This window comes from Amblyomma mixtum, chromosome 2 (assembly GCF_055824585.1).
Source record: "Amblyomma mixtum isolate Tamu chromosome 2, ASM5582458v1, whole genome shotgun sequence".
NCBI classification, from domain to species: domain Eukaryota; kingdom Metazoa; phylum Arthropoda; class Arachnida; order Ixodida; family Ixodidae; genus Amblyomma; species Amblyomma mixtum.
The window spans coordinates 236,273,366-236,288,743 of NC_143013.1; the positions used below are offsets into that span (position 1 = coordinate 236,273,366).

Consider the following 15,378-nt stretch of genomic DNA (forward strand, 5'->3'; position numbering starts at 1 on the left):
CAGCGCGAGATCACTCTTCAGCTTGCTTTATGTGGTTTTCAATGAGAAATAAGTGTTAAATCCTTCTTTCTAGGATACTGAAGTGCTCAATCTTTGCACTATCAGGCACGATACCTTCTTTTCTGCCTTTATTAATTACTTGTTTTCTTAAGTGGTCGGTCCCTTCAAATTCAACTCTTTTTGTGAACTGCGCGGCCCCAGATTCACAACAGAGTGCCAGTAAGACACAGCTGTTATATACTTTCCTCTTAGCGGATATTGTTAAGCTTCCATACATTATCTTAGAGTTTCTGTCAAATGCACTTCACCCCATCTGTATTCTCATAGTTATTTCACTCCCGGGGTGCGAATCTGCGGGTACTACCTGTCCTGAGCGGTTGTAATCTCCTACTGTTTGCAACGTGTCGTTGCCTACCGTAACTGCTCTTCCCACACGATACTGGTCAGCGTTACTTTAGTTTCTTCGCGGATTAGTTGGATTTAAAGCCACCATTCTGCATTGCTGGTATAGGTCATTGATCATGATTTGCAATTTATTCCATGAGTTATTCAGCAAGGCAATATCATCAATACTGAACATTTCTTAGTACGCTTTAGTAGGCTTGTAGTACTCAACTTTTGTTTTTATTTGTTTCTAGGTATTTGTAGTACTTAAGATACCTAATCTAATTTTCTCGTTGCAGACAGTGGCTGTTGGGAATACGTGACAAAAGTTTTATTACGGACGGTGAAGATGGGTTTACAAGAGCGAGCTGACGGGCTACTTTGTTTTGCATGGAGATTATAGTGCGCAAGGCACAATACAAGGGACAAGACAAGACGTGTGTGTCTTCCTGTTTCGATCTCCTGTTTTGCGCCTTGTACTGTATATTTGAGGCGTCAGTATGTAACTGGTCAACAGAGTACAGTTGAAGTTATGTGAGAAAAAAATTTACTCATGGCTATATTAGGCCGACCACATTCCGGCAGAAACGGGTAGGGAGCGGAGCCTCTTGGCATGCCGACGTGACTGAGGTCAATGCCCAGCTTAAGTGTGCTTGTCTGCAAATTCCATAACCGGTCGTATCATCATCTGGACGCTGGTGAAGCTTTGGTAGCCGCCATAACGGAACCAATCGATACCATCCGCGTAGCTAGCGTGCCAGCCATTCCAGTTAAGGCCGTTCAGGTTGGATTTGTGACAGGCCCAATACCACCAGGCTCCACGATACAGGACGGCGCAGTTTTTCTCATGCTTGTCATTGTCTCGGTCGAAAGTGGTGAATTTCATGTCGTTGCTGAAGGTCATCGCGTCCCAACCTGCGTATTGCGCGGCATATTGAGCTTAGTGTCACAACAACTTTGAAACAGGTCGAGCAGAGCATATCGGCAAACAATCACAAACAGCAATGATAGGCACCCGTTTTATAACATGGCATGGTTTCGGATAGAATTCTTTGCCTCTTTTCGCCGTTGAAACTTCGTTTTCAGGGTATCTTTTGAAAAAGTATTCGCAAAAAGATTCTCACAGAAAAAAAAACAGCTCGAGCATATCACGGCCCCGTGTGTTCACTGTGCTTCATAGAAAGCCGTCCACAGTTGCTTACCTGGACGGAAGTTCAACATATCGCTTCTAGCAGAAATCCTGGTCATAATCCGTCGGCTTCACGGATCCATATCGAGGGGTCCGCGATAATAACCTCACCCCCCCAGGCAAAGCAACACATGTGCCAGTTTAACCCCAAACCTCGAGGTGTTCTCTGGTGATCGTGAAGGAATTTTGATCCAACGAGTCATTATGAAAGCAAGGTAAATACAGAACCGAAGGAATAATTTGGAGACACTTAGAGTCCGCATTACGGGTAGGACGCGACATCGTTAATGGCCCCTTCAGTGACCTGGTGTGCTCTCTGTGTATTACTTCGCAAACAAGGACGCTGTTTTTCCTTTCACCATTACATAACGCTTAACCTACCCTTAAAGGTACAAAGAGAATTACCTCCCACGCAAGCACTCCTTCTCTGTCGCTAAAGTTCTGCCTACATGAACATATATGCGAAATTGGTCATTCTCTAATTTATATTCATAGATCGCAGTGACTCCTCATAGCCGTACTTGCGCAGTGGTGCAGGGGTTAAGCTGTGCGCAGCTAGCTATTTCAGACAGACATAGGTGGGGCTTGTGAGACCCTGGTCCCTATTCCTGAAAAACCGCTCACGACCAATTAGCTGGCACCTTCCACGGTGGGTAATTTGCTCACAGTGCGATGAGCAAGTTGCCACTTGCCACGGTGACCAGGTTCTGATGACGTGACAAGTTCATGTGCCCTATATGGCAACCTTACAAACTTCTTTTCTCGACACCCCAATGGCGCTGGGTTTGCAGCTGAACGGGACCCTTAACGCGGACGCGTTAAGAGTGTAAGCGATGGGCGATTAGGAGCAGATCATATCGGTTACATTATCGAATGTGGATTGGCTCGTTGCGCTCAGGGCGTTACACGTCCGTGCATGTGCGCGCAAGTTCCCGACTGTGAGCCGGTAGCAAATATGGTCATGTCCATGCTGAGTGCCAAGTCCATAACCTGCATCTACGATGAGCCTACTTCATCATACGCGCCTCAATATGAAGCGACAAAGCAATGGCGTCGACCTATTCTCACACCCCACTGAAGCGGCTTGCACCTGCCACTGTCGCTGTGTGCTTTTAAGTAGCAGCTTCTATGGCAATGTTGTCAGTATATGTTAGGTCGTTTTCGTCGTAACTCACCAGGTGACGTCACCCACGACACCATTCCAACGCGAAACTGTGATTCGCCAGGGTGCCAATCAGAACACAGTGTCGAAATTCGCGATGTCTCGAGTTGCTACACCACCCACTCCTCTCTCTCGCCGCTGCCATACCGGACGTTCTCCTATATAAATGGAAGCAAAGGATCCACAACCGGCGGTGCGTAAAGAATTGTCGCGGGTGATGTACGCCTAGCCTGCGCCTCTAGTCCCGGTTATTGCATCCGACTACTCCATCACTCCCAGCAAAAGGCATCGCTAGCAACAGTTGCTAAACACTCTGAGTGTCATGCCTAAAGGAAAATGGCCTCATGTGAGTTTGCTATGTTTTGTGTTAGCATATAGATGAAGCTCTGTAGAAAGTGTAAGTGACGTGCGTCATTTGTGTGTGCGCAAGTCATGGAATGCGAGTGCCCTCTTGCGTATGGTTTGTGTGCCATAAAATAATCTAAGATCATAGCCTTCCAGTCGCACACTCCCTCTCCTCACCCTTTCCCCACGTGGTGTAGCGGACCAGGGTCCTGTCACCGCCGCACACATTCCTGCCTTTCCTACTTGTGGGAAATCGCTTGTCGGAAGGTTGCTGGGGTCGGTAATTTCTCAGTCCAGGCCACCACTGTCGGGAAATCGCGGGGTTCCAGCGGAGCGCCAACACTAGAGCCGCATCATTGCAGGCACCTAAGACCGAACTGTTCATGCCGCTCCACTTTATTTTCACCTTCTACCGAATTGCGCAGCTGGCACCAAGGCACCTGCTGGGAGCGCCGAACTGAGCCTCACAGCGTTGTGGCGTCGGGGGGCGCTGCACTCTCATTAAAAAAAAAGACTAGATGCTCGCAGCGCCTGTCCTGTCTATCCCTTTGTCTTTACGTGCTGTCATTTGCGATTCCTATACACTACATGTGTGTATTATTGGCGCGAAATTATTTCTACTTTAAGGAAAACATTGGTCCTCTTGTTAAACAAAATGACGTCGGCGTCGCATTACGTACCACTCGGACGGAGGAACTTTCCCAGTTTCAGCTGAAACTGCTGAGCCTCACTTCCAATCGTTATGCTTTCGTAGTCAACAGCGGTGGTGTTCTTATCCCGCAGAACCACCCTTAGCTGCATCTTTTCCGGAAGAGACGTCAGAGCATGTAAAACCCTGTTGCCTGCAAGAATCAAAACGAAGGAATTAATTCTGATGAAATTCCACAGAAAAGAGCAAATATTAGGATAGGAAAGAAGCTGTGATGATTAGAACGCGCTGACTTCAGTCTACGTGGTGTCTATCATTAAGGCAAAAAGAAATTAAACACAGTTCAAGTCAACAGGAAAGCCATCTTGAAAAAGAAGATACCTGTGCTGATGTATTAGTCCCGTTTTCAGCCCTTCGATTTTTTGATGGCGTTAGAACTTTGTATGTTAAAGAGACACTTTGTGCACGAGGTAGACGTCATTCAGCTCAGCTTGCAACACGATAGACTTGAGAGGTCGAAAGCTTGTCGTCGTTCCTGCGGCGTAGACAATGCTATTCCCCTTCTTGCAAAATGCATTCGGTAGACTTTGATCAATCAGCTCCAGAAATGTGAAGACAATACTTGTCTCAGCGATGTGTGCGTTCATGCATGCCGTAACTACTTAGGTAAAAACCATTGCTATTCGTGCGCGATTACCGAGCTCTGCGAAAGCACAGCAGCGGAGACCAGATCGCGTTGGGGTGGAGTACACATCCGACACACAAGTGCTAGCAGCAGCGCTCCTGTTCTGATCCGCTTTTTTCGTATATACAAAAGATACCAACGGCGCGGAAGTAGAGCTTACGGAGAAGTGCTAGCATAATAAGCATGCAGGCTGTTGCCGTGACGTGTGTGCAGCACATAAGAGCCAGCTTTTAACGTGAGAGCATTACTTAGGCCGTTGAGCACCCCGTCCGTCGTCATGAGAAAGCTGTGCCAGAAACGCGGACCGCGAATGCTGTCGTCAGCCCTCCTGGCCATCGCAAGGCAGGGGTAGATTGAGAAAGGCAAGCAGGCTTCCGCGGTGAATGGAAACAGGTTTGGAGCCATCCCTCCTCCTCCATGAAGGGCTATACAATACCCTCTCAACTACATAACGAAGCAGAGTGCCCTTAAGATTGGATGGCAGAAACGCGGCCCGCGAATGACGTCACCACCCCTCCGCTCATCCGGTTTGGTGGAGAACCGCCTCCTTCCTGCGGCCGTATGTAATACCCTCTCAGCTGGATAATAAAGCAGACTGCGCACAAGATAGGGGCGACTGGACCCCTCCCACACGCGCACTGGGAGGGGGGGCCGCCATTCCGACATACTTGATGTGGTACATGCACAAAGTGGTGTGTTGGCTCCGAGAGATGGCTAGGAAATACCATGCCCTCTACACCATTCATGTAAACGCGGCTCATGGAGTCTTCCTTATCTGAAGTTGAGTCGCCCACGTGTATATCAGGCGAGACATCAAAGCATAGCCGGAGGCGGTAGTTCACTGCCCACAAACTACGCGAGCTGCTGCAGCGAAAACACGTCCACCCCCTATGCCCCTGACAACTCAGCTACACACTCAATAATAAGTATAACTGCTCTCGTATTATATGCAAGAGCATTTATACATCTTATGAATTGCTTAGGGTCCCCAGAATTTTTAATTTTACTGGTGATGGCTTGCTGGTGTGTCTGTCCAATTGTAAAAGATAGTGATCTTTTTTTCCATTCAACCACTTCACCAGTGCTCCCATAGTTTCATCTCACGAAGCAGTACAAATAACGAATCTTTTTTTTTTTTTCATTCAAGCCACTCTTTTGATGTTGGCTTACTAGCATGTTTGCCTAATTGCAAAGCAGCAAAGATTTTGATTTACTATTCAAGAATCAACGAGGTTGTCTGATTGCATTTTTTATGGGGAATGGTCCGCAATGCAGAGCAATTACTTTTCGGGCTAAATATCTTGTTCGTCAGCCATTAGTACCTACAGCCTGTGACGTCAGTCCTGACAGCCTTAAAGAACTGCCATTTTCCACCTTCGATGTCAACCTTACGCATCAGCACTGGCACGAAGGAAAAAAAATCAAAGGTCAAACCAATTCCATCAAAATACCGCATTAAGTGAAGTGGTGGCAAAGACTACGTGCAATACAATGTTCCTTTAAACTAGGCCCAAATATCCATACTTCTTGCCCTTTTTTCCGTGCAGAAGCTTAAAAACGACAAAAATGTTTCGGTCAAAATTAGCTTAAAAAACGGGCACTTTATGATCTCGCAAAATTTTACAGCGCCAATCCGCTGAAAAACGGGTAATTCCCCGTACGGAGTATCACTGCTCAACAATTCATTTATTAGCTTTGATTGCCCGTTTCAAGAAAAGGCAGCGATTTCTCAAGGGCGCGGACAGTACCATAATCGGAGTAATAACTCTTTAATTCGGTGCTTTTTTGTCCATTGGTACCAGCGTGGAGGGATGGTCTATGGCAACCAGCGTGAGACTGCAAACATCATATGTAGGCGTGGCAGTGATAGGGGTATGGGTTCCTCACAAGAGAATGTTCCCGAGACACTCGGAATCAATTAATTTCCCCCTTTTCGCATGCAATATACACTTCATTTGCTGTTAATGATTGATCTATACCATTCTGATCCAGATATAATATTCGCCTATGGGTTCTTTTCGCGTTTTAGTGGGCTAACTCTTACAGTGACCCCTCCCCGAATTTATTCGTTGCCTACCTGCCTGGCGGGCCCGCCCTACCGCCCGCATGGGGAGAGGTTTCTGCGCTTTGAGCGACGCAATGTACGAACATGCATAGATCCGGCAATTCCATATCTCAGAGTTTGCGCTGGAGATGCCTCACAGGTGGGAACCAGTGACATACACGGACATATCAGGTTCTGGTTCCTTCATCTAAAACAGCCCGCAGAAGCTGCCCCACTTGCCCCTGCAGACAGGTTCATGACTCCGACAGTACCGCTAAGGGAATTTGAGAAAGAGCGTTGGCGGTATTTTTTTAACCCGCGCTCAGCAATTGTCCAGTTACGTTCGTCGAAACATTCGTTCATCCCTCAATGTTCTTCTAAGTTATGCTGGTTATTTTCCTTGCGCCCGTCGGCTGTCATGATCTGACGTGTGCTTGGAGAGCGCGGATACGTCTAAAAGTGTACATTTGCAGAGCAAACTTAAACTGAAATCTTCGGCAGCGCCATCCCTGTGGCAGGTATACACAGCGAGCTCGTGGGCAGTTACTTGTAGATAGAATAATTCGGCGTTCGTAGGTTACTTTTTTTTTGCGGGCGTTACTCAGCGGCTACTTTTACCCGCTGTCAATTACGCTAAGAATTAACTTCCGATTTCAAGTTAACGGATGTCAATGACATTTTTCTCCTGGGTTGCAGACTTTCGTCTTTTCACTTTTTTTTCTAATGACGTTCCAGCAACATGTGGCGCCGAATTGTAGTGGCATATGACATATGCCAACAGCATCGTAGATCTGGTGCAAACAACTACGTACCTATCCAGTACTCTTTGGCTGGATCCCCGAAGCCGTTGGCGTACTCGGTCCAGTTCCGGTAGAAGTAATAGACATTGTTGCCATACTGGCCTCTCTTCTGGAATACCTACGTCAAATGAAGTGATACACATTTGTTGAATGTAAAGTCATGGTACTACTGAACTCGCGAAATAACTATTACTTCTTTTCGCCGTGAAATAGACCTGCAACCTCCTGTTGCCGGCACCATTGTTCCACTAACGTGGAACGGCAGCCAGCAGCGCTCGCATAGACAGAGTATGTCACAATTAAGCATAACATAGTCGGTATTGACAATCAATGCCTTAACTGCAGAGCAAGATGATAGCATGTTCACATTTCTTTCTTTGGAGACAGATATGCGAATAAGATTGCACTTAAACCACGAAAAAACAAACAGTATACCGGAGATGTGTGCTGCACGCGCGCACGTAAACATTGCTTGTAGCAGACAACAAAAGCAGGCATCCATCCACACTAAGGACATTTCGCTCCTGCACTGCAAAGTGGCGACTTTCAAGATTTTGCGGCCAACTGAAGCGACCACTCAGATTATTATGACGACGAGAAGGTGTTCACAATCTTATCATCGCCGACAACGTCCTCAACTTTTGTGTTCGATCAACTACTTTTCCGAGACCACGAATAAACAACTTGTTGGAATTAATGCATCCGCTTTGTAGCTACTTTGGCAAGCTGAAGCGACGAACTTGTTATAACCGGATTTTCCCACCATTTATTCTTGCTTCTCGCTCTTCTTTTCTCTTTCTTGGTCGTTCTGCCTTTTCTTCCTTGGTTCTGTTTCTTCTTTCTTCCTTGGGCAGGTTGTGACGACGTCACCAGGTCACTCGTCCTCTCCCTCTATCAATCAGTAATTCCTACCTGCCACAGTGGGCAGGTTTGCTAAATGCGCTTGGCCGGTTGCCTCGAGCCCCAGTGAGCGAGTCATGATGACGTCATAAGCTCACGGATACTCTCATTTCAGTGACCGGTAGCCAACTGTAGCGTTGGGCAGGGCGTGATGATGTCAGAAGGTCACGTGACCTTCCTCAAACAATGGGCGAATTCCTTGGCACACGCTGCCATTCTTTCGGAATGTGGACTCCATTGCTATTGTATTAAAAACGCCATGACTTCTGGAACCATGGTGCTTTCCCTAAGGCGAACATCTCTAACTTGATCGAATAGTAATTTTAACGCGCCAGCACGTAAAGATTAATAATTCGTTTCAATCTGAGGCGAAGAGCTCACGCTTTTCAAGAAAATGCGGATCGATATTACAAGCGAAAACCAATTGATTTTCTCATATTTTCAGGATATGTGATATATATTACTCACAGAAAGGAAAAGAGCGGTTTTTGAGGCCGTACATGCTGTTTGAATGGTTACACTCTTCAGTCTCTTTTCTGGAAGCATTTAACTCAGGAATCGCCATTCTTTTTCGTCTCTGTTCTTTTCTTGGTTTTTCATTTCTTACAACGATGACATTATGAATGAATAAATGCATTGTCATTCGCTAAAATTGAACTCTAGGTGTCCTGACACCACGAAAGAACTACTCGAATACAATGGGTTTTCAAGATGGCATCGTATATTTAGAGACGTTACAATGTACTCAATGTTCAGCAGTCTCGAAGGGAACAGCAGTTCACATATGGTAACGAAAACCTGGAAGTCGTAAGGGAATACGTCTAAGTAGGGCAGGTACTAACCGCTGATCAGGGTCATGAGAGGGAAATAGCTAGAAGAATAAGAATGGGGCGGAGCCCATATGGCAGGTTCTCTCAGATCATGAATGGTAGTCTACCAATATCCCTCAAGCGAACAGCATACAACAGCTGTGTCTTATCGGTACTCACCTATCGGGCAGAAAAGTGGAGACTAACGAAAAAGATTGAGCTTAAATTAGGGACAACGCCGCGAGCTATGGAAAGAAAAATCATAGGCCTAACGTTAGAGACCGGTAGCGGGCAGAATAGGTGAGAGAACAAACGCGGGTTAATGACATCCTGGTCGAAATCAGGAGGAAGAAATGTGCATGGACGGGGCATGTAATGCGAAGGCAAGATACCCGCTGTTCCTTAAAGGTAACGGAGTGGATTCGGAGAGAAGGCAAGCGTAGCAGGGGGTGGCAGAAAGTTAGGTGGGCGCGTGAGACTAAGAAGTTTGCCGGGGTACAGTGGCCGTAGTTGGCAAAGCACAGGGTTTTTTGAAGAGACACTGGAGAGACATTTGTCATGCCGTGGGCGTGGTCAGGCTGATGATGATGGTGACAATGTACTCCTTAGAGATTCTGCACATGCGTACATTTTTTCGCAGCAGAACCAGGGATGTTATCAGAAATTGTTCAAAAAACCGGATTTAATCAATGCTGGTTTAACTAACCTCGCACCCCATCCACGATTTTCCAAATCTGATAACGCGTGTCGAGTGGCGACATCAAACTTCCAGCTGAGACAGGTGGCAGGTCGCCGCCTGGCTTAACCTACCGTCCAGCCTCCTCCATCCATCTGCATGTCGCAGTACACATCAGTTCCCAGGGGATCCTTCGAAATCGGAAAGATAGTGTACACGCCGTTTGTCCTCTGCCCGGCACGCAGTAGGTCGTGGCAGTGCCGGGGACGAATGGTCTCTGCGAAAAGACATTGTTTTTTTTTATTGCGAAAGCAACACTACTCGCACTTTCAAGCCTTCGCGTGACCCGGCCGCAGTTACGTTTGACCTTTAGCGGAGTGAATATGGGCGACCAACTCGCTCCTTCAGATAGCCCGGCTGCAGTTACGCCGCGCCGCGCACCTGTGGCGCTACTGCCGCTGTGACGTCACACCAGCTGTAGATTATGGGCAACCAACTCGCTCCGTTGTTGTGTTGCGTGGGGCGTTCATGCGCGCGCGTTCATGAGCGCGCGTTCATGCGAAGGAGCAGGCAAGTTTCCAGGGGTGAAGCGGCGTTTGTATATGCTGGCGTTTCACTGCGCGAGCCGAGCTTCTTCACTATGCCGTCGACTTGTGAGGCGAAGGAGAGAGCTGATCGCCAATGTGAAGCCCGGAAGAGACAAAGAGCTACAGAAACCGCCGAAGAAAGGGAAGAATGGCTTGCAAAGCGACGGGTGCAAGATGCAGCTCGACGAATGCGTTCTACCTCTAGGGAATCTGATGTCAGTATAATGAGTTTGCTTAACGCAAGTCAAGACTCAAGTTTATCTAGTGCTTTCGCAATCCTCCAGGCTTAACCACGCTAAGCCCCCGCCAATTTTTTTTTTATGCGAAGCATATTACTAGAGCTACACTACAGCCCGTCGAGTGCGGCGGTGGAGCTACCATTGGCCTTTAGCGTGACCACGTGACACCACGTGACAACATGACATCACAGCAGAGGAGAGGTGGGCTGCCGGCTCGCGCGGTCGGCCGCGGCGGTGGAGGCTCCACATCAGAGGCGCGGCGGCTGACCACGTGACAACATGACGTCACAGCAGAGGAGAGATGGGCTGCCGGCTCGCGCGGTCGGCCGCGGCGGTGGAGGCTCCACATCAGAGGCGCTGCAGCTGACCACGTGACGCTACAGCAGCGGTATAAAGCTGAGCTTGCCTCGCTCTCCGGGCACTTACGAGGCGACCAGGTGTTGGGATGCCGCCTAGAAGCAGGGCTGATTTGAACGAGAAGCGAAAGCTTCAGCGTGCCACAGAGACCGATGAAGAGCGAGATGAACGTCAACCAAGGAAAGCCATGTATTACCAAGCCTAGCCATCAATATGCTTGGCATCTGACTAGGCTTAACCTTAGCTAAGCCTCAGCCATTTTTTTTATGAAAGCAATAGCAAGTGACGCCGTCAGTGTTTAAATTTGTCTTCTTTCCTGCTTCTGAATAGAGGTAACGACGAAAGTTTAACATATTGAAGGGATATACCAAAAACTGAATACATCCACAAATTTAGATTCGAAATAAGATAGCTATCATGGAAACACTACCGTCGTCTCTCACGGTGCCTACAAAATGGCGGCAATTTAACACCGCTCGTGCGCCGTAGTGAAAAGTTACTTATCTTGCACAAAACTCCCCGAAGCGCCATGTTCGTGGTACTTGCGAATGAGCACTATGCCCAATTCGAAGTGGTTTAGAAACCTCTAATTCTAACTGAGAAAGTAGAACACAAGAGAACCTTATATTAGCATAAAACATATTTCACTCACTTGAGAACGCCAAAGCGCTAGGTACACCCTTTTTCAGGTCCTCTAATTTTTGACAGTAGGACATTTTGGAAATACTGCTCAATGGCTATTTTATTTTATTTTTATAAGACTGCGCTGAACACCTCCGCTACACTTACATATGTATTTTCAACCATGAAAATACCGTCTCATGCCCAGGCATAAAATGTAGCTTCAATAGCTTTACATAAGTAACTATTAGTGAATCCGATATTTTTCTCAACTAAGCTAACTCAAGTCTTCATGATCTTCAGACGCTAAGCGTTTTATTACATAATACTTTATTATATGGCACCTAGTTTAAGACCAGAATTATAGGTCGTCGTCTCGCAATCGCTATCACTTGGGACGATTCCAAATCACCGGCTCGCTGCTAATATCATCCCAATTTTCAAGTATGGAACGCTTCAGCATGGAACTGCCGCCCAGTGTCTTTAAGAAATAAGGTATGTAAGCTACCGGAGCATGTATGTTACTAACCCTCTCCTTCATACAGGCCTTACATGAGGAAACGTATTTTTCGAACTATTTAAACTCCCATTTCACACGCATACTCCTCAGGCCATCTTTTTCCCATAATGAATGAATGAATGAATGAATGAATGAATGAATGAATGAATGAATGAATGAATGAATGAATGAATGAATGAATGAATGAATGAATGAATGAATGAATGAATGAATGAATGACATGCGGTTAGCGATACACTCTCGTCTGGCATAAAAGTGTCTGCATTCATCGTCGTATCTTTAAAGCTTGCCTTCTTAACAACATGACGATCAATCTAGCCTCCAAAGATTTGTTAAAGGGACAAGGTTAAAGGGCAGAGGTTAGGAAAAGCGTATGAGCGATCGGTGTTCTACCACTCCACGCCGCTTTGCAAACATTTTTAAGCTAGCAGTATTAACTTTGAAGATGTCGGGAATTAAAAATAATGCTTCAACTCTCTCTCTTCAATTCTAACTCACCGACGTACCAGAAAAAAAAAATAGAAAGCCAGTCAGAACTGCACCCCGAAGCTCATCATCTAGCCCCACCCCGCCCACGTCATTTGCGCACGCCCAGTCGTTCACATTACCCATTCATGTCATCCGGGCAGGGGCGGCTAAGAATGCGCGGTGAAGTGCCCCTGTAATAGGTATCGAGCTACGAGGAGCAGAAGCTTTTAAAATTATTTGTAAGTTACAGCTTCAACGCAGAGCGTTTAAATTTCACTCGGATACTACGCCCATTGCAGGCCAAAGGCCTCTCCTATATCCCTCCAATTAACCCTGTCCCGGGCCAGCCACGGCCACCTATGCCCGAAAATTTCTTAACCTCATCATCTCCTGCCCTCGAAATGCTTGCACCAGAGATTGAGCATGAAAATTATGTCAGGGTGCACGAACAACAGCCATAAAACTCCTAGTTCGAGGCCTAACCAGGACTTCTTGCGAGGTGACGGCGCGTCCGTGCACCAGTGAAGTAGCAGGAACTACCGGCCAGCCAGCGACGATAGTAATTAACGTAACCGCCATTGCGACCCAGCAGACTAGAAGCTGACTAGACGCTAGATGGCGCGTGAATGGCGCGAATACGAGTTTTCATTACTCCATTCGGGACTGTGGGAGTGAAGGGATCGAGAAATTCCTTTTCTGATCAGACGCTATGAGGAGCACAATCCCTCATTTCACTTCATCATTCGGTGAAAAGGCTAAAAAGTGCATTTTCCTCAATTTTTCTTCTTATTGATGGAGAAGATATTCATCACATAGACTTTAAACGGCGACGCCAGACATTCAAGCCATCTAGTATTGCTTGTTGTTTACATGGTAGCCATTTGCAACGACTTCATAACCGCGAGCGCGATGTGATGCCAGATCATATAAGACATGAAAATCAAGCGACTCGTAATGACAGCCATAGGCTATGATGCAGTGCGCATGCTGTATTGCGTTGCTTTATATCTAATGTACCATACCCAGCCTGATAACTGCGTGAATGCCTCTAGTGCACTGACAACAGACAAATGTCAACAACAAGAAGAGCAGCCAATATGTCTCCTTCTGCACTTTGACTACTTACGGTATGTGGCCCACGGTATTTACGTTCGTTTCTTAACTATTTCTGAATCATCATAAGGTGCAGCCTGATGCTTGAAGGTCATTACTTTTTTTACTTCAGACATAGTATATTTTTTCCTGCGACCCACGGTCGAACGGACTTCCTTTTTTTTAGGTATCTTTAACGTTTCCCTGATGCACTGCTAACCGTTCATGAGGCTAATTTCGTGTACTACAGTTTAGCTAGAGTTCGTTCGAATGAATACAAGCGCAAATTTCAGGACTTCTCAAAGGGCGATGAGCTCCAGCAAATTAGCTCTTTACGCTTCACATCTCTTTCTTTATGGATTTGATGTCTAGAGACTACCAAATATCCTGCAAACGCTTTTTCAGGAGCACTTACAGTATCACTCAATGTTTTAATTTATTTTTATCTCCTGATAGTCGAACCTTTTATTTTTCCATTTTTTGTGAATGATTTTGCTGACTAACCGGAGTGGTGCCAAAATCGCAAATTTCCTGCTATAAAGGCTGTCTTCTCTTTCCGACTCCTTGTGTAGCTAGAGCATCTGCGTCAGATGCCATAACTTACTCCTAAGGTTTGCCAGCTCCCTCGCCAATTCTTGGACGCGACTCTCAGCGTTTGCAATAGACGGCTTGTCTGCTGCTGGAGTTGCCGTGACGCTTGTTGACCACGATGCCACACAGACCAGGAGCACACTGATGTAGGTGCTGAAACTCGGAACCATTGTCGCTCAAGGCGAAGAGCTCAGTTTTTTTTTTCTGTCAAAGGTCAACTCCTAGAGGGCAGTCTCTACATCTGAAATAGTCAAGAAGATAACGACCCCTGAAACAGCTTCTCAGCGTTGTTGATTATGAACAAGGAACGAAGTTATTCAGAACATTATGTATGAAATACTCATTATGAATCCAAGCATAATTTCTTAACCAGTAAACTGGTATCGGCTTTACCACAGCCGTTATAAATCGCACGTTAATATATCATATTATCACGTAGAGAAGAAAACGGACCGCAGTGGAAAAATCCGGTCATTGGCTCACTCTCGCCGTTTTCATGATACAAACCGACTAAAAATGGTAATCTACATTGTCCTCACCTGAAGTCTGATGCTGGCCTGGAGTATGGCCGTGCCCTCGTAACGCCGCTGGGAAAACGTGGATGTGTGGAAAAGTTCTCATGTGTCATTTACTATACTGAATGAAATATGCTGCAAGTGTGCCGTTAGCTTTTCCGGGCGTCGTGTACATAATTTTTCTCGTTGCAAATTAAAACCTTCTTCTGAGAGGGTTTTAAGCCTAGCAGCGAATTCTTCGTTTCAGACGAATTCATGACTCATTGCCATTAAGGTCCTTTTTTATGTTTGACGACGAATTAAGTGATTAATATTGCTGAAAATCATGAGCTTGGCAGTGCTTCCTTCCACATACTGTAGTTGACTTTTCTCACCGTAATTTTATGATTTTTTTCTGCCTTGATAGCGTTATGTGCGCATACGAAAACAAAATATGCAAGCGACTGATTCCTCGAGTACTCATCTAACAAATTCCGGTATCACGTTGTTACTGGAAACCATTGTGGCACTTTGAATGAGGTTTTTTTTAATATCTTTAAAAGGAAAGTAACCAGTGACGTTCTTCATCGAAAACCTAATTGGCTTCCTGAGGCCTTCTTGCTCTACTCAAGCAGAAAAATAAATTTCTTAACAAAAAAAGCAAGTGGCGATTGAAAGGTTTATCGGCAGTATGAGTGCGACTGCTTTACCGCGTGCACTTACCGGTATGTTTTAGGAATTCATTGAATTCAATACATTTGTATTG

General features: G+C 46.2%; 1 protein-coding gene across 1 annotated transcript; it reads right to left on the bottom strand.

The window, feature by feature from the left end:
• Positions 1 to 1,027: 1,027 nt before the first annotated feature.
• On the bottom strand, positions 1,028 to 14,288 carry LOC149363018 (techylectin-5A-like). The gene is made up of 5 exons (XM_089568414.1): positions 14,132 to 14,288; positions 9,778 to 9,920; positions 7,271 to 7,376; positions 3,761 to 3,922; positions 1,028 to 1,299 (listed from the first exon to the last, which is right to left on the bottom strand). Exons 1-5 carry the CDS (start codon positions 14,286 to 14,288, stop codon positions 1,028 to 1,030), a joined length of 840 nt encoding a protein of 279 aa, XP_089424540.1.
• Between the last annotated feature and the right edge of the window lie 1,090 nt (positions 14,289 to 15,378).